Source organism: Apus apus, chromosome W, assembly GCF_020740795.1.
Source record: "Apus apus isolate bApuApu2 chromosome W, bApuApu2.pri.cur, whole genome shotgun sequence".
Lineage (NCBI taxonomy): Eukaryota > Metazoa > Chordata > Aves > Apodiformes > Apodidae > Apus > Apus apus.
Window position 1 is genome coordinate 10,494,267 of NC_067311.1, and position 18,892 is coordinate 10,513,158.

At 43.4% G+C, this 18,892-nt stretch overlaps 1 protein-coding gene across 8 annotated transcripts in view; it reads right to left on the bottom strand.

Moving 5' to 3' along the window:
- The window catches only part of LOC127395163 (F-BAR domain only protein 2-like), a 148,043-nt gene that overhangs the window by 7,064 nt on the left and 122,087 nt on the right, over nucleotides 1–18,892 (bottom strand). For all 8 annotated transcript variants that reach the window (XM_051641660.1, XM_051641661.1, XM_051641662.1 and 5 more), the window contains 4 exons: nucleotides 14,545–14,677; nucleotides 9,940–10,139; nucleotides 7,695–7,759; nucleotides 98–262 (listed from right to left, as the gene is read on the bottom strand). In XM_051641660.1, the coding sequence (XP_051497620.1) occupies nucleotides 98–262; nucleotides 7,695–7,759; nucleotides 9,940–10,139; nucleotides 14,545–14,677 (563 nt within the window). The remainder of the gene's footprint in view (nucleotides 1–97; nucleotides 263–7,694; nucleotides 7,760–9,939; nucleotides 10,140–14,544; nucleotides 14,678–18,892) is intronic.

Here is an 18,892-nt window from a genome sequence, read left to right on the forward strand (position 1 = left end):
ATTTGTGCATCACTTATTTAACAGTTTCATATTTTATAATTTAGTACTATAGAATATACCATATTAATTTGAATATATAAGCATGTCGGTGTCTTACCAGTGGCAAATCTCTTCTTAAGGAGGGAAAGTCGATAGCCAGTGCCTACTAGCTCTACATCCACTCCCGAAAGGGTGCTTCCTTCACTAATGAATAGCACTGCAAGTGTTGCTGGTTTGCTGGGTCCTTCTGAAAGTTCAAATTTTGCCCTGAGGGATCCAGAACCTATGAAAATAACAAAACTGAAAGGCTGTTTGTTCTGCAATACCAAGACAACATGGTGATGTTTAAGATCTATTCCCAGCAGCATTCCTATATAAATTTTCAGAAGAGATGAAAGCACAACTCTTTTTTTTCCAAGGCTCTGTTTAAGACAAGTGACTAGTGAATGATTTAGAGAGAAGCAATACACATTTCTACAATATTCTACTCACAGAAGAATGTGCATGTCAGACAGCCTGGTAATCTGTTCTTACATTAAATACCTGATTGTTCCCTATAATCATAATTTATGATTGCTGGTCTATCTTATATGTAGTACTTTTCAATAGCAGATTTAAAAGTATAAGCAGGACTCATCAATAGAGCTTTAAATTTGATTTTAAGGGGGAGGGGGATAAAACCAGGCTCACTAGAGACAAGCCTGGGGGAGGGGGCACGCCAATTTTTGTGAGACAGTGTGCTAGCGAGGCCCTTTGGGTTGCCATCTCAGTTGGAGGTAGGAAATGGAGAGCCAAGCAGCAGCAAAGACACAAGGGTTGAAACCAAGGAAGCACCTGAGAATGGTCATGTAGGAATTAGGGCCTCTCCCCTCAGGAAAGTGGTGGGATCAATAGCCCAACTGAAGTACATCAACACCAATGCATGCAGCATGGACAACAAACAGGAGGAGCTGGAAGCCATTGTGCAGCTGGAAAACTATGATTTGATTGCCATCACAGAAACATGGTGGAATGACTCACACAACCGGAGTGCTGCAATGGTGGCTACAAATTCTTCAGAAGGGATGGGCAAGGCAGGAGAGGCAGTGGGATAGTATGTTGGGGAGTGTTTTGACTGCACAGAACTTAATGATGGTGATGACAGGGTTGAGTGTTTACGGGAAAGAATCAGGGGGAATGCCAATGAGGCAGACACTATGGTGAGAGTCTGTTACAAACAGCCCAACCAGGATGAAGAGGCAGACAAAATATTCTATAAGCAATTGGGAGAAGTCTCACTAGCACTAGCCCTTGTTCTCATGGGGGACTTCAACTTCCCAGATGTCTGCTGGAAATATGGCACAGCAGAGAAGAAACAGCCTAGGAGGTTCCTGGAGTGTGTGGAAGATAACTTCCTGACAAAGCTGGTGAGGAAGACTACTAGGGAAGGTGCCCTGCTGGACCTACTGCTTGTGAACAGAGAAGGACATGTGGGTGATGTGACGGTTGGAGGCCGTCTTGGGCACAGCGATCACAAAATGATAAGAGTTTTCAATTCTTGGAGAAGTAAGGAGGAGGGTCAGCAGCACTGCCACCTTGGACTTCTGGAGGGCAAACTTTGGCCTGTTTAGGGGCCTGGTTGAGAGAGTCCCTTGGGAGGAAGTCCTGAAGGGCAAAGGAGTCCAGGAAGGCTGGACATTCTTCAAGAAGGAAATCTTAAAGGTGCAGGAGAAGGCCATCCCCATATGCTGAAAGATGAGCTGGTGGGGAAGAAGACCAGCCTGGCTGAACAGAGAGCTTTGGCTTGAACTCAAGGAGGAAAAAAAAAAAAAAAAAAAGAGGTTATATCCTTTGGAAGAAGGGACAGACAACTCAGGAAGACTATAAGGATGTCGTGAGGTTATGCAGGAAGAAAAGTAGAAGGGCCAAAGCCCAAATAGAACTTAATCTAGCTACTGCTGTAAAAGACAATTTAAAAGGTTTCTAAAAATATATTAGCAACAAAAGGAGAGCTAAGGAGAATGTCCATCCTTTATTGGATGCAGGGGGAATCATAGTGACAAAGGATGAGGAAAAGGCTGAAGTACTTAATGCCTTCTTTGCCTCAGTGTTTAACAGCAATGCCAGTTGTTCTCAGTGTAACCAGCTCACTGAGCTGGAAGACAGGGACGGGGAGCAGAGTGAAACCCCCATAATCCAAGAAGAATTGGTTAGAGACCTGCTATACCACTTAGACACACACAAGTCTATGGGGCCAGATGGGATCCACCCAAGGGTACTGAAGGAGATGGCTTAAGTGCTCACCAACCCACTTTCCATCATCTACCAGCAGTCCTGGCTAACTGGGGAGGTCCCAGTTGACTGGAGTTTGGCAAATGTGACCCTCATCTACAAGAAGGACTAGAAGGAGGATCCAGGGAACTACAGGCTTGTCATTATGACCTCGGTGCTGGGGAAGGTTATGGAGCAGATCATCTCGAGTGCCATTATGCAGCACGTGCAGGACAACCAGGTGATAAGGCCCAGTCAGCATGGGTTCATGAAAGGCAGGTCCTGCTTGAACCTGATCTCCTTCTGTGACAAGGTGACCCACTTAGTGGATGAGTGAAAGGCTGTGGATGTTGTTTACCTGCACTTTAGTAAAGCTTTTGATACAGTTTCCCACAGCCTTTTCCTGGAGAAACTGGCTGCTCATGGCTTTTACGGGTGTACTTTTGCTGGCTAAAAACCTGGCTGGATGGCTGGGCCCAAAGAGTTGTGGCAGCCGATCACAAGTGGTGTTCCTCAGGGCTCAGTACTGGGACCAGTTCTCTTTAATATCTTTACCAATGATCTGGACGAGGGGATCGTGTGTACCCTAAGGAAGTTTATAGATTACGCCAAGTTGGGCAGGAATGTTTGATCTGCCTGAGGGTAGGAAGCCTCTACAGAGGGACCTGGACAGGCTGGATTGATGGGCTAAGGTCAATTGTATGAGATTCAACAAGGCCAAGTGTTGCGTCCTGCACTTGGGTCACAACAACTGTATGCAACACTACAGGCTTGGCAAAGAGTGGCTGGAAAGCTGCCTGGCAGAAAAGGACCTGGGGGTATTGGTCGATAGCCAGCTGAATATAAGCCATTAGTGTGCCCAGGTTGGCAAGAAGGCAAACAGCATCCTGGCTTATATCAGAAACAATGTGGCCAACAGAACTAGGGAAATGATTGTCCCCCTGTACTTGGCACTGGTGAGGCCACAACTAACTGTGTTCAGTTTTGGGCGCCTCACTACAAAATTATAGAATAGAATCAAATTGAATCAAATCGAACCATCCTGGTTGGAAGGGATCTGAAGATCATCAAGTCCAACTATAACCTAAATCCCGCTACCATAACCTGATTTACCCATTCAGTGCTTAAATCATGTCACTAAGCACTGTATCTACATTTCTCTTAAATACTTCCAGGGATGGTGACTCCACCACCTCCATGGGTGGCCTGTTCCACTGTCCAACCACTCTTTTGGTAAATAATTTCTTTCTAATATCCAGTCTAAACCTCCCCTGGTGCAGCTTCAGGCCATTTCCTCTTGTCCTGTCCTGAGAGAATAGGCCAACTCCCACCTCCTTACAACCTCCTTTCAGGTAGTTGTAGAAAGCAATGAGGTCTCCCCTCAGCCTCCTCTTCTTCAGACTAAACAATCCCAGTTGCCTCAGCCTCTCCTCATAGGATTTATTCTCCAGACCTTTCACCAGCTTGGTAGCTCTTCTCAGAATGCACTCCAGCAACTCTACATCCTTCTTGTAGTGAGGGGCCCAGAACTGCACACAGTACTCAAGGAGTGGCCTCACCAATGCTGAGTACAGGGGCATGATCACCTCTCTACTCCGGCTGGTCACACTATTCCTGATGCAGGCCAGGATGCCATTGGCCTTCTTGGCCGCCTGGGCACACTGCTGGCTCATGTTAAGTTGGCTGTCAACCAGCACCCCCAGGTCCTTCTCCACCTTGCAGCTTTCCAACCACTCATCCCCAAGCCTGTACCTTTGCATGGGGTTGTTGTGACCAAAGTGCAGGATCTGGCACTTGGCCTTGTTAGACCTCATACAATTGGCCTCAGCCCACCAATCCAGCCTATCCAGGCCTCTGCAGAGCCTTCCTTCTCTCAAGCAAATTGACACTTCCTCCCAGCTTTGTGTCATCTGCAGACTTACTTAGGAAGCACTCCATCTCCTCATCTAGGTCATTAATAAAGATATTGAACAAGACTGGACACAAAACTGAGCCTTGGGGGACACCACTGGTGACTGGCTGCCAGCTGGATCCAACCCCATTCACTACAACTCTCTGGGCTCGGCCAGCCAGCCAGTTTTTTACCCAGCAGAAGACATTGAGGTGCTGGAGTGTGTCCAAAGAAGGGCAACAAAGCCGGTGAAGGTTCTAGAGAACAAGTCTTATGAGGAGCATCTGAGGGAACTGGGGTTGTTTAGCCTGGAGAAAAGGAGGCTGAGGGGAGACCTTATTGCTCTCTACAACTACCTGAAAGGAGGCTGTTGTGAGGTGGGGGTTGGTCTCTTCTCCCAAGTAACATTGCAAAATATGCAGAGAAAAAAAGGAGATTTAAATAATTAATGAATGGAATAGTGAAAGCCAAGTACTTTTACTTCTTTAAAAAAAACTAGTTAGTAGGAACTGCTAAATGAGGAGGAAAGTTAGTAACTGAAATGTTACTAGGGTAAAAGCAGTCATTGATGAATTAAATTGTTTTATGCAGTGGCTTGTTCTTGATAAATTTGGCTTAATTCATTTAATTTTTTCAGTTGGTCTGCCGCAGTTTGGATAAATCGGAACTTCTTTCCACTGTAAGTATGGAAACATATATTCAAGTGCTTTGAAAGTTTGTTCTGTGTTTTATCTCTGTCTGCAACTGACAGCTCACATAATGTGCTGGGACATAAAAAACCGCAAAACATTTTACCAGTCTGTACACCAGAATAAGTAGGACTTCAAGATATTTCTCCTAATATTAAGTTTTTCTGCAACTTCTACCTTTGTTTCCATAAGTCTAAGACTTATGTTTTACTCTTCAACACTGAATTGCCAGTACTAAATGTTTATACTCAAACAATGTGGAGAACTGGCCTCCAAAAAAGTATGTCTCTCACTGAAATTGACTGTAATAGAGAGACGTAACAGAATAAAATAAAATAAAAATAAAGGAGAAACGGTGGCAGTACTGCGGGGTAGGGGCCGCGGCTGGGACTTCATCACGAGCTGCACATAGGCCTGGGAGCGGTGGCCTAAGACTGCAAAGCAATGAATGCCGATAACGACGATCGTTTGTGGGTCGTTACCGTGCCCGTTGCCCGCTACTGCTGGCACAAAGGAGAAAGAAGACAAAAGAGGAGAAGGAAAACCAAATAAAAGGAGCCGAGCTGAAAGCTGCCCTCGCTGAGACCACCACAGGCCGTGACTTTGCCATCAGACCCTGGTCCAGTGAGGAAAACAGCTCGTCGTCAGACTCCTCGGCTCTCCAGCGCTCCTGAGATCATTGGAAGAAAGCTCTTAAGGGTGATAGCGGTGAGTGGCCCTGCCACACTCCAAAAAGAGCGGTCCCCTGTGTGCCCAGGCAAACGGTTGCTTGGCTGCCAGCCAGAGGCACCAGAAGGACGAAGGAAGCAGCTGCTGCAGCCTCGCAGCCCCTGCTGTCCCTGCGGCTGGTTGTTTAGCATAGATAAGGTTTTGGAATGTATAGATAAGACTTAGAATGTATCGATAAGGCTTGGAATGCAAATGAGGGTATTGTGTGAGAGGATGTTCCCCCAGAAACTTGCTGAGAAAGCAAGCTCGTGGTGCAGACCCCAGAAAGGAATGCCGAGAGGTGAAAAGTGCACAGCGAGGAAGACATACAGCCTTCATCCCAGAGACCCCTGCCCACGACCACCAGAAGACACTGCGCAGGTGCAACAAGGAGGAGCTCTGGGGGGGGCAACTATGATAATGATTTCCAGGAACTAATTATAATAACCCCTCCCTATCCTGGGACACCTAATGTATATGCAACAACATGGATGAATATGTATTACTTTGTGTCATATAATGAGCTTGCCAACAGCTCTAGGGTGTGCACGCTTGTGGAGGAGCGATCCCCCGTGCACCCAGCGCTGAATAAACATACCTTCTTTATAACCTTATTGGTTGTAAAGTCGTTATTCCGCTCGTCACACACACTTTGAAAACTTTTACAGTAAAGTGGTATTTCAAACACACAATCTGTGTGTGTGTGTGCTTCCGAGAGGAGTTTATCAATAGGTTATATATCCGGTGGAAGCAAGCCGGCCCCAAGCCAGGGATGGACCCACCGAAATAATTAAGAAGGCTATCTTGAATATATAATTTGGTGTCAGAAAATCCTGATAAACAAACAGGGCGATTGTGCCCTGAGATAAGGCGGCTTCGACCCAAAACTGGGTTCGGACCGCGACAAAAAGGGAAGCAAGATGGTAGGAAGAGAAAGGAATATAGCAGAAGCAGTGGGATATGTGCAAATCTACTGAACGTACACAAGACACAATCTGCATCATTATCAGTCCCATTTTATGCTGCTCTACAAGTGTGCAGTACTTCTTTATCTAGCTGAATTTGTGTTTTAGTATGATTTTTTATTTTAAAAGAAGCTCTGCAGTTTGGTAAAGGAAAAAAGAGAAGGCTATCCCTACACAATCATAATGGAAGACAGATGGCAAAGAACTGGGAGGTCAGTGAATGATAAAGTACACCAGACTACAGCAATAACCTCTAGCAGATCCAATTCTCTCTGATATTGCTTGAATGACTACCACAGCTTTGCAGCCTTTGTAGCAATAGAAGATGTTTTCCCTTCCCAGGCTTGTGGTTCCTATATGAAATCAGTCACATTTACAAACAAATCTGTGCTTTCATAATTCCCTTCACTAAATTCTTAACAGGGCCAAAGGCCTTTCTGTTACACTGCAAGTCCATTTCTCCACAGATGCTTTGTGGATGAGATGCCTCTCTTCGGCTCCTGTTTTTCTGCTTCAGAAAAACATTGCATCTGCAAAGGTTGCAGGGGCTGTGACATCATCAGAACTTCAGGTAAAGTGTCCTGGTTTGAGCCAGGATGAAGCCAATTTTCCTTGTACTGATTTTTTTTTCCTTCAAACCAGGACATAAAGGAAGTTGGGCAGAGGACGACTATTGGTACCTTACAAAATGCTATATAAATTACCACTCTTAGTAGATGTGCATAGATTAATTTTTTCCCTGGAGCTGTATATGGTCAAAGCAAAATCCCTCAAAATGTTGGTCAAGAAAAATCTATAGTTGATCCTATCTCAGCACAGGACTTCTGGATTTCCCCCCCCCAGTTCTTCCACTTACCTCTTTCTACTGTATCTCAATTATCAGTGTGTGGAACACAGATATGTATTTTTCTTTTATTAACTGCTCATGTCCAAATAGCATTGATGTAATAATTTCCTTGTCCAGTCTAAACTCTATTTTATTGGTACTAGCTGCTTTTCAGGGGCTTCACTATTTTTCTTTTTATAATTCGTTAAGATTTTTACATCTCACTGTTAAATTTTTACATCTCTCAGGAGGACTTTCATTGAGAAGAAAGTGAACTAATAAACAGGATACAGCAAGTGTAAACAGGCATGAGGACATAGAGGCTAAAATCCCTTTTTTGAGGCCTTTTTACTGTACAAAAAAAAGAAAACAAGAGTTCAACTTGCCTCCATTCTCAGACTTCTCTGAAATGCTAGATATTTTCCAATAAGCTTTCATCTGGTCTGCGTTCCTGTAAGAGAATGGTAGCTTAGTTATAAGCACCAATTTTTAGAATATTTCTCTAGATTTATGCTGGTACCTTACAGACCATGCACATATAACCTACATCTCCTCAATGGAGGTTTATTAAAATATTTGATAATTTTAAGGTGAGCGTGTGGAAAACTACAAAGCAAACAAGAAAACAGAAGGGCATGTCTGCGTTGCCCCTGAGCTTGCAGCAGAGCTCAGATGTACATACCACATTTTATACGGTTAACATTATCCTATGCCCAGATTATGGCTCCACAACTCAAAACCCTCTGTGGTCTCAAAGAGTAAGGAAAGGCCAAACATGCTGGAAGCAGTTTCAAAGCTGAGTCTTTATGCTTCATGACAGTATTGTTTGCTTTCCCCTATGTGAGACTCCTGGCTGTGTGAATTTTATTCCATTTCCATTCTAGCAAAATTAGTTGACAGAAGTGACTCAGGGTTTAAGCTAACTACTGACACTGTAAAGGGGCAGAAAAGAAAAGGGTACTGAAGACCACAGTCCCTAAGCTGACAGGGCATTTTAACTCTTCAAGCACTTTGCAGCTGTTCCATCAAAGGAAAGTCAACAACTTAAAGCTGTGAGCAGCATGAAGTGCTGATAGGTTTGAAACTGCCTTTGGAATTGGTGTAGCAGGAGTGAAATGCTCACACATATAGCATAGATGGTAGTGGTTACTTGCAGGAGGTCAAATTCTAAAACATTTTTTCTTCAAAAACCCACCACTCAACCCTCTAGACCAAACATATAGCAGGAGAAACATACTAGAGTTGCCTAGGACATGACTGTATATTTTGTCAGCTTTCAAGGTTCAAAATTCTGGCCTTGGGTTGCCTAGGTGAAAGAGAGAATACCTGGGCTCGAGTCCCTTACTCTGATGATTCTGCAATGAAACTCACTAAGTTTTGAGTCTTTTGAGTCTTCCTAGCTAACACTAGGTATTCTGGGTGGGCATTCCTGCTCTCTCAGATTTCATTACTGAGGGGTTTGTGGAAGAAGCCTGAGCAGGGAGGGAGGCTTCACCAAAATTTCTAGTTGTTATGCAGGCAGGATACCAAACCTGCCTTTGCTCAAACCAAGCTTAAGGTGATTTGGTTAGAAGTATTGCTCTGCTGAACAAGTCAAGAAAGATTAAGTCTTGCCAGGATTTTTTCCACTTAAAATGATACTGTATTACCACTTTGTCCAATTAATACATTTAATAGTATTGCCTATAGAAACATCAGAATCTTTCTGATAAATACACTAGGTTTATTTTATTTCTAAACCTTGCTTTATAAGGTAAACTGATCTACAAGTAATAAGGTTAACAAAGCCTGACTTCCCTCAACTTGGTCTTCTTTGCCCCCTTGACCTTCATGTTAAAAAGACTCTCTTGTCTGTCTTGGAAATAAACAGTCCAGGAATTATGTTACAGCTGGGCAAGTACTTATGTGCTGCCACATCACAGGCACAGTGATTGAATTCTACTCACCTTTTGCTCCAGGGATGTCCCGCTCTGCCTAGCCCTACTACCCTCTGCTTGCTTTTACAAACTCATAGAAACATCTGAGACACACATCTCACTCTTAAGTGCTGCTGTAAAAGGTCTGCAGGCTTAGAAGGTGGTGGCAGGTAACTGCGAGTCAGATGATAATCAGCATGATGCTCAAATTGAGAGACAATGCTACCTGGCTTATGAAGAGCTCCTCAGTTACTGATGTTTGTTTTAAAACAATTTCAATTAGAATCTAATTTTTAAGCTAGAACAATCAATAAATCTTTTTAAGAACTGCATTTCTTCTACTGTCTATATATATGGATATATTTATACGCACACACACATATAATGTTTTTTAACCATTAAGATATTTTGGTTTCAAATCATGATATAGCCTGTCATTGGCCAAAAGAAAGCAAATATTGGAAATTTCAGATAGGACTGTATTCAGAAAGTTTTGTATTATTACACAGTTGGAATGGGTGCATACAGTCTCATTTTAGTTTAAGTGAATTGGCTGTACATGATCTGGTTTGGACCAGAAAATGTCCTAAAGATTTGATACCAAGTATTTTATCAAGAAGAAAAAAATTAGCTGTTTCTTCCTGTGAAATGTTTCAGGCTGACACTAATGAATACACTGAAACAAATTTTAAATAATAAAAAGTATTAATATTACCATTTTGCAGGTGGTAGTGATTGCATGTTTGTTACTCCTCCATCTACTGGTACCACAACCTGGACATTAGACAACATGCTAGGCACATTCAGAGACGCTGGATTGTACTTATAATCCACTCTCACATCAGTAGTGCTAGCATTACATTTCCAGTAAGTTGCAAGATTCAAGGGAGTGGACTGGATGCCCTTTGAGGATATCTGTAAAAGAAAAAAAATTGAAATCAGCTTAATTAAAATATTCCCCTTCGGGGAAGAATTAGGGAATGATGGCAACAAGTATAACTAAATCCTGACAAAAGACCACAAGAAAAATCGAACTCTGAGCCCTTACTCTCTGAATTCTTTAGACTGTTGTAGCCTAAAGTAATACCTGTTCTTTTAATTTTAAATTCAAATATTTTTTAAAGGTTTAAACTCTCTCTGGCCAACGAGGCTCCTTCCTGTTCTGGCTTTCATAAGTCAAAACAGTTTTGTTTTAGTCTTGTGCTCTGCCTCTTACAAGAAACATGTTTGAGGCAAAATGACTTCATCCTTAGCAGTTGTGAGCCATACCAATTCAGCTGCCCAAACAGCCAGCAGCAGAGGGCAATACCTGCCATTGGACAGGCAGTCAGCAAAACAGTTCTTACCTATTATTAAATGCATTATTTTCCTACTGCAGGAGGGTTGGATGCTGCTGCTTCTGTAACTGAGCTTGTGCTACTACCCTGCTGCACCTCTACCACCTTCCTAGTCTACCTGAGGAACCTTCTATGCCCCAGTGTCCCTCCTTGTCTTTCCTTGGCAGCCTAGAACCCTTTCTATCTGCCAGGGCTTCTGCATTGCCACTGCCACATTTTTCCCCAACAGTAAAAGCTCGACATGAGCTGTCAGAGTGCACTTGCAGCCCAGAAAGCCAACCACATCCTAGGCTGCGTCAAAAGAAGTATGGCCAGCAGGTCAAGGGAGGTGATTGTGCCCCTCTACTCTGCTCTGCTGAGACCCCACCTGGAATACTGTGTACAGCTCTGGAGCCCTCAGCACAGGAAAGACATGGAGCTGTTGGACAGGGTCCAGAGAAGGGCCACGAAGATGATTGTTGTGGTTTGGGCCGAACATGACAATAAAGAAACAGCCACATGGCTGCTCACTCAACTCCACCCCCCCCACCCCCGCACTCTGGGATGAGAAGGACAAAGCTCATGGGTCGAGACAAAGGACAAGGAGGGGTCTTCACTGATTAAGATCCTGGGCAAAACAGAGTCAACTTGGGGAAAAAATAATTTAATTCCACACTAATCAAACACACACAGGACACAGACAACACAAAGAGCAGGGCTTGCATATGTTACCCCACCACTTCCTTATTCCCAGGCCCAAATCACTTTGTTCCCGGTTTCTCTCCCTCCTTCCCCCTAGCGGCACAGTGGACAGGGGATGGGGTTTAGAGTCAATTCACAGGCTGGTGCTTCTTGCTGCTCCTTCCTCCTCAGGCAGAAGGATTCCTCACAGTCCTTCCCTGCTTCCACATAGGGTCCCTCCCATGGGAGAGAGTCCTCCACGAACCTCTCCTTCATGAGTCCTTCCCATGAGGTCCAGAGCTGCTCCAGCGTGGGCTTCTCACAGAGTCATGGGCTGCTTTGGAAACAGCCAACTCCCCTGGCACTGGGGTCTTCCAAAGCTGCATAATCAGAGTCCACTGGCCACAAAATCCAAGTCCACTGGCTAAGTTCACCTCTCTTGGCACCTTCAGGGAATGTTCCACCACGTTCCTCCACGAGTGCAGGGGGACAGCCTGCAATCTTGCCATAGGTTGCAGGGAAACTTCTGCTTGGGCACCTTCTTCCCCTTCCTCACCAACCACCAGCACTGCTCTCCTCCTCCAGCACGGCTCTTCTCCTTTAAGTGCCTCTCTGCTCACGGGAGCCGCTCCTGGGACCCTTGCCCCAGCTACCAAAAAACCCACCAAACCAGAGCAATGATCAAAGGGCAGGAACACCTCTGCTACTAAGACAGGCTGAGAGAGTTGGGGCTATTCAGCCTGGAGAAGAGAAGGCTCCCTGAAGGAGACATTATAGCAGCCTTCCAGTACCTGAAGGGGGCTTACAGGAAAGCTGGGGAGGGGCTTTTCACCAGAGAGGGTAGTGATAGGACAAGGGGTCATGGTTTTAAACTGAAAGATAGATTTAGGTTAGACATCAGGAAGAAATTCTTCACCATGAGGGTAGTAAGGTGCTGGAATAGGTTGCTGATGCCCCCTCTCTGGAGGTGTTTAAGGCCAGGTTGGATGAGGCCTTGTGCAGCCTGGTCTAGTGTGAGGTGTCCCTGCTCATGGCAGGGAGGTTGGAACCTGATGATCTTTAACGTCCCTTCCAACCTTAACCATTCTATGAGTCTATGATTCTAAAGATCTTAAATAGACCTCATTCTTCCACAGTACTCATTTCTGCAATCCAAATATATGTTCTGTTCCTTCCATCTTTCTCTGGAATTCTCTGTGTACCTAACATGCTTTTTATAGATTCAGTATGCCAAGATTTTAAACTATATTGGGAGGATGTGGAAAGCTACAGTGATAATAATAGCTGCACTGATAGGTTCTTTTGTTTTTTTTATGTAGAGACAGTTGGCTCAGATGTTCAACCATCTCAATGCAGGCCTAGCAAATCCCTGTTTCCCTTTTGAGGAGTTTGTCTGTCTTGAATTTTCATGAAGTTTTTTTGCTGATAGCCAGAACATCTTATCACAGATTCACAGAAGGGTTGGGATTGGAAGGGAACTCTGGATATCATCTGGTCCAAACCCCCTGCTCAAGTAGGGCCACCTAGAGTTGGCTGCCCAGGACCATGTCCAGATAGCTTCTGAATATCTCCAAGGAGGGAGACTCCACCACCTCTCTGGACAACCTGTTCCAGTGCTTGGTTATCCTCACAGTAAAAAAGTTCTTCCTGATGTTCAGAGGGAACCTCTTGTGTTTCAGAATGTGCCCATTGCCTCTTGTCCTGTCATTGGGCACCATTGAAAAGAGCCTGGCTTTGTCTTCTTTGCACCCTCCCTTCAGGTATTTATACACATGGATGAGATCTGCTCTCAGCCTTCTCTTCTCCAGGCTGAACAGTCCCAGCTCTCTCAGCCTTTTCTCATAGGAGAGATGCTCCAGTCCCTTCATCATCTTTATGGTCCTTCACTGGACTCTCTCCAGTATGTCCATGTTTGTCTTGTACTGAGAAGTCCAGAACTGTCCACAGGACTCCAGGTGTGGCCTCATCAGTACTGAGTAGTGGGGAAGGATCACCTCCCTCGACCTGCTGGCAATAATTTGCCTAATGCAGCACAGGAATACCATTAGCCTTCTTTGCAGCAAGGGCACATTGCTGGCTCATGGCCAACCTGGTGTCCAACCAGGACCCCCAGGGCTTTTTCTGCCAGGCTGCTTTCCAGCTGGGTGGCCCCCAGTATATACTGGTGCCTGGGGGTGTTCCTCCCCAGGTGCAGGACTTGGCACTTCCCCTTGAACTTCATGAGGCTCCTGTCAGCCCATTTCTGCAACCTCTCGATGTCCCTCTGGATGGCAGGATGACCCTCTGGCCTATCAGGCACTCCTCCCATTTTGGCATCATCAGCAAACAGGATGAGGGTACACTCTGCCCCCTCATCCTGATCTTTAATTAAGATGTTAAACAGGATTTGGCCCAGTATTAAACCCTGGGGTATGCTGCTGGTTACTGGCCTCCAACTAGACCTCAGGCCACTGATCACCACCCTCTGGGCCTGGCTGTTTAGCCAGTTTTCACAGAATCACAGAATTGTCATGGTTGGAAAGGACTGAGTCTAACCATCAACACAAAAATCCCCCACAAAACAAAAAAAAAACCAAACCAAACAAACAAAAAGCCCCACAACACAAACACCTCATTGTCTGCTCATCCAGCCTGTACTTCATCAGCTTCTCTATGAGGATGCTATGGGAGACAGTGTTAAAGGCCTTCCTGAAGGCTCGGTAGACACAATATACACTGCTCTCCCCTCATCTACCAGGCCAGTCATTTCATCATAGAAGTTTATCAAGTTGGTCGAGCATGACTTCCCCTTGGAGAATCCATGCTGACTATTCCAAATGACCTTCTTGTCCTTCATGTGTCTGTAAATGGTTTCCAGGATGAGTTGTGCCATTATATTGCGAGAAGTGAGAACATCATACGTTCCCATATATTACAGTTGATTAGCTACAGCATCCAAAAATTATGCAATTACAAAATCAAAATACAATATCATTACAAACTCAAACCCCCACCTAAACCCCTAAATATAAGGAAAACTTAACTTTTTTAACAAGTACCTAAAGAAGCAGTGTTTGAAGCTTGCACCCATGAATTGGACTGAAGTGTGAGCAAGCTGAAACAGGTCATGAATGAACAGAGAATGACATGAAGGCATAACACAAATGCACTCAGCTTGGGCAGAGCCTATGCATTGGAAACAGCGACATACCCAGAACTGGCCTAGATGAGGGTTGACGGTTCATCTGCATGCAAGCAGGCAAAGAAAAATTCTAATAATTTCTGTGTAGATATGAAATCTGCCAGAGTTCCTTAAAAAATTACAAAAGGAAAAAAATGTTTACCTGATACTTTAGAACATCCACATTATAATAGGATGCAGATGGATTCTGCTCCGATAATTTCTTGAGGTAGACAGTTATAGCTTGCATGTTCATCCAAAAATCCTTAGTACTAGAGTCACTTTGTGACTGATCACTACAAAGAAAAAGAAAGGTAGGAATCAGAAGGCAAAAGTTATTATTTCGGATGTAAAAAATTAAGACTAGACCTTCACTATTCCAAGAAAGAATTTGTTCTAATGTTTTATAACATGTAATTGTATTTTATTAAATATTAAACAAACTAACTGCTTGTTGTATCTGGTAAAAATTCTCCTTCCAGGTTGTGGAGCAGTGAGTTTCCTCCATTGATGATCACAAGATGGAGTTAATGCCAAATTTGGATTTTACATTTAATAAAACACAATTTCAATACAATCAGGTGCTGTGAGAATGTGTGGGAGGTGGGGATGAAAGTGGTCTTTGAAAAGGAATGTTCTCCAATTTGGAATAAATCCCAAAATCATAATTAGTTTTTGTTATGACATAGCTTCACTAATGCACTGAATTAAGATTTGTGCTGTATGTGTTACCACACTTTTCACATATAAAGTGTAAGCTTTCAAAATTTTTTCAACTAAAAGTGATTTTCAAATTATTATAAACAATTATTTCTCAGATATTTATAGTTACATTCAATCTTATGTCCTGGTTTGAGCCAGGATTAAGCCAATTTTTCTTTTCACTGATTTTTTTTTCCTTCAGTAAGCTTTCTTTTAACTAGCAACTGTGTGTTCTGCTAGGCTGATAAGACAGTGGAATGTTTTTCTAACTACTGAGGCTTCAAGGTTACACCTTCACTCTGCCGGCTCAGACACTATGGGGAGATCTCTGACCCCCCCCGTGGGAGGCTGAGTTAGACAGACAGCAAAATTGGCCAAAGATATTCCATTCCATATATCTACGTAAGCTCAGAGGAAGGACAGAGATCTTAGAAGACAGCTTCCTCCTTCTTCTCGCCATTCTCTTCCGTCCATGGCCGGCGTCCGGGGAGGACTCTGCTCATCCATCACCGCCGACCCTTACGCTCGAGCTCTCCTGACCCTCATAACTCTCCGCTTTCTCCAGCAGCAGCTCCGGGATTCCTCGGGACTCTTCCCAGTTCAGGGGAGTGCTGTGGGAGTTGCTGGGGGTGGGGGGAGGCGAGAGGCTTTTGCCCATATCTGAATATATCTGTATATAATTGTATATATTTTCTTGTGTGATTCATTAGTGTTTTAATTAAAGCTGTGTAGTTTAGTTTTCAATCCAGCCAAGTCTCTCTCCTTTTCTCTCTCTCCTTCCCTGACTGGGTGGGGGGGGGAGGGGATCGAGAGCATTGTTGTCGGACCTGAGTCAAACGGTGACAACAATTAATTGGCGCCCAACGTGGGGCTTGATTTTAAGCCCAGATTACACATTTTCATCAATTGGGAGTGTCCAAAATTCCATCTCTGAGGGGAGGAATCCCTCAGATAGCAATGAGCAATAATTCTGCTGAGTGTCCTGACGGATTGAAAACTGAACAGACACTTGCTGCAATGAATCTATTGGATCTTTTTCCAAACCTGCAATTGTACATGTGGTATGTAGCTGAGGGCATTCTGCACTTTGTAGCTGCTCTTGTGATTCTTTTGTGGTTTATTGACAGAACTGTAGCCATAGTCAATCGTATCATTACCATCCTAGGGATGATGATACTGTTCTCTATGGGGTCACTGTATGTGTACAGTTACACTGCTAGTCCTACTGGTACAGCTCCTAAAGAGAATAGAACGGTCCATGTTGGTAACAGCAATAGCTGGTTCAATTTTACCTCTCCATATTCTCTCAAGCTGAATCTCCCAGCTCTTGATGTGAATAGCATGGTTGCAGTGGGGATGTTTTTGCTGAATGTTTATAATATATTGTGGATGCGTAGGGCCAGATGCTGTTCTGCTCACTGCCATTCCCCCACAGGCAATGTTGCTGCCACTGCTGCTGCCAACACCACTGCTGCCAATACCACCACTCCTGCTGCTACAAAAGCAACTGCTTCTACAAAGGCAAAGCCTGATCCATCGCGAATGAAGCTAGTTGACCCTGTGACTAAGAGCAAGGCAAAGCGCTCCGCCCTTTTCACCCGCTCCCGTCTGAGATATCCAGAGTTCCTTGAAGCAGCAGAAGGTGAGGGTGAGGAAGAAGAGGATCCTAATACAGTTGATGGAGCAGGTGCCTCTCAGACAGAGGCTGACGGTGAGGAAGGGAAGGATTCTAAATCAGATGATGGAGCAGGTACCTCTCAGACAGATAAAAAACCAGACCACTCTCAGACAGATAAAAAACCAAGCCACTCTCAAGCAAATAAAAGAACAGCAGGTCCTCCTCAATCGGATGACGACGATGACCTTGCCCACCCTTTCTCTATGAAAGAACTGCGCCTCATGAGAAAGGACTTCACCGCATTGATGGTGAGGGAATCCTTCCTGGAGAGGACTCTGCTCATCCATCACCGCCGACCCTTAGGCTCGAGCTCTCCTGACCCTCATAACTCTCTGCTTTCTCCAGCAGCAGCTCCGGGATTCCTCGGGACTCTTCCCAGTTCAGGGGAGTGCTGTGGGAGTTGCTGGGGGTGGGGGGAGGCGAGAGGCTTTTGCCCATATCTGAATATATCTGTATATAATTGTATATATTTTCTTGTGTGATTCATTAGTGTTTTAATTAAAGCTGTGTAGTTTAGTTTTCAATCCAGCCAAGTCTCTCTCCTTTTCTCTCTCTCCTTCCCTGACTGGGTGGGGGGGGGGAGGGGATCGAGAGCATTGTTGTCGGACCTGAGTCAAACGGTGACATCTTAGTAACAATTTATTATATCATTTCTATATGTAGGTAAGAGTGCACATGACTGCAGAAGCAAAATCCTGGTTGGGATCTACTGGAGCACAAAAAGGGGTTTTGCAGATCAAGAATATTTTCAGCTCTGATTGCATCAGGTTTGTTTGTTTGTTTTAAATAAGAATGAAGCTTTTAAGAGAACTGATTCAGAAACAAAATTCATATCACTTGAGAATCAAAGAGCTCCATGGATCATCTGTGTATACACAGAGGAACTGCATCTATCCCTAAGGAGGCATGCAGAGTGTGTGTGTAGAGGGAAAGCTGAAAATGAGCACCTGGAACACAGTGAATATGACTGCAATGGGTTGAATGTCCTAGAACAGTGACTTACATACCAGTAGCCCATCCAATTTACTTAGAATTTGGTTCTCAATAGTGTTGTCATTCAGGCAATTTCCATTTTCAGTAAAATATATAAACACTTATCATAGAAGTCTTCCAAAATTCAAACAAATGAAACCAGTAGCAAAATCCTTCTGCTGCTATACTACCAAGTGTAACTCAAAACAGAAATTCTGACGTCTCCACAAATATCACTAACAGTAAAAAGTTCCATCTCTATAAATACTGAGCAAATGATAGTTGTTGCAGAATATGATGAAACGTTAAATTATTACCATACGCGTGTAACATCATAAATATCCAATACTTACATCCTTTCTAATTAGAGGTGAAGTGTTACAGCACTCAGACAAGAATATTGGACATTTTCACTTTTTTCCAAAATATAATTTTTCAGTATAATTCACTGTCAGATATGGTTCTGCTAACATTTCAGTTATAAACTGTCACATCAAAGAATGATACATTTAATTTTGTATTAATAATTCATTACATTAAGTATGAATAATCAAAATGAAATTAATTAAATACAAAAGAATGGATGCATGTAGTTTGATTGTTTCAAGTAATTCAGTAATTTAAAAAATGTAGCATCTAGAAGTGTTTAACTGGTTTTCAAATAATCTCTCCAATAAATGAAATAGAAACTGCTCAGCTGAAAGAGAAACCGGCTTTTACAATTTATTATTTTTTAAAAATATGTCCAAATGCTTTAATTTCAACAACTATCCTACTCAACCAGCAGCTTTTTTCTTAAGCATCCTGCTATACACTTGAGAGATATGTAACGTTATGTAATGGATCTGATCCACCTTAGAAATGATACAGCTTTAAAAATACACTAGTAACTCACAAATGGGATTAGGTGTAGCTCTTACTACTTGTTTTCTGTTTAAGACTACTGTTTCATAATTTAATCTTACCATTGTCACTACCATATAAATAAATCCATATGGCAATATTAGTGTCCTATTTTTGACATCCAATTTTTCTCCGTACCTGTAATTAGTTATATTGTTCATGTAGTTTGATTAGAAAAAATATGTTCTATTTATTATTTGTTTTAAGTTTATTAAACCTTTTAATTTATAAAATGCATGTAAAAAATCACAACTAC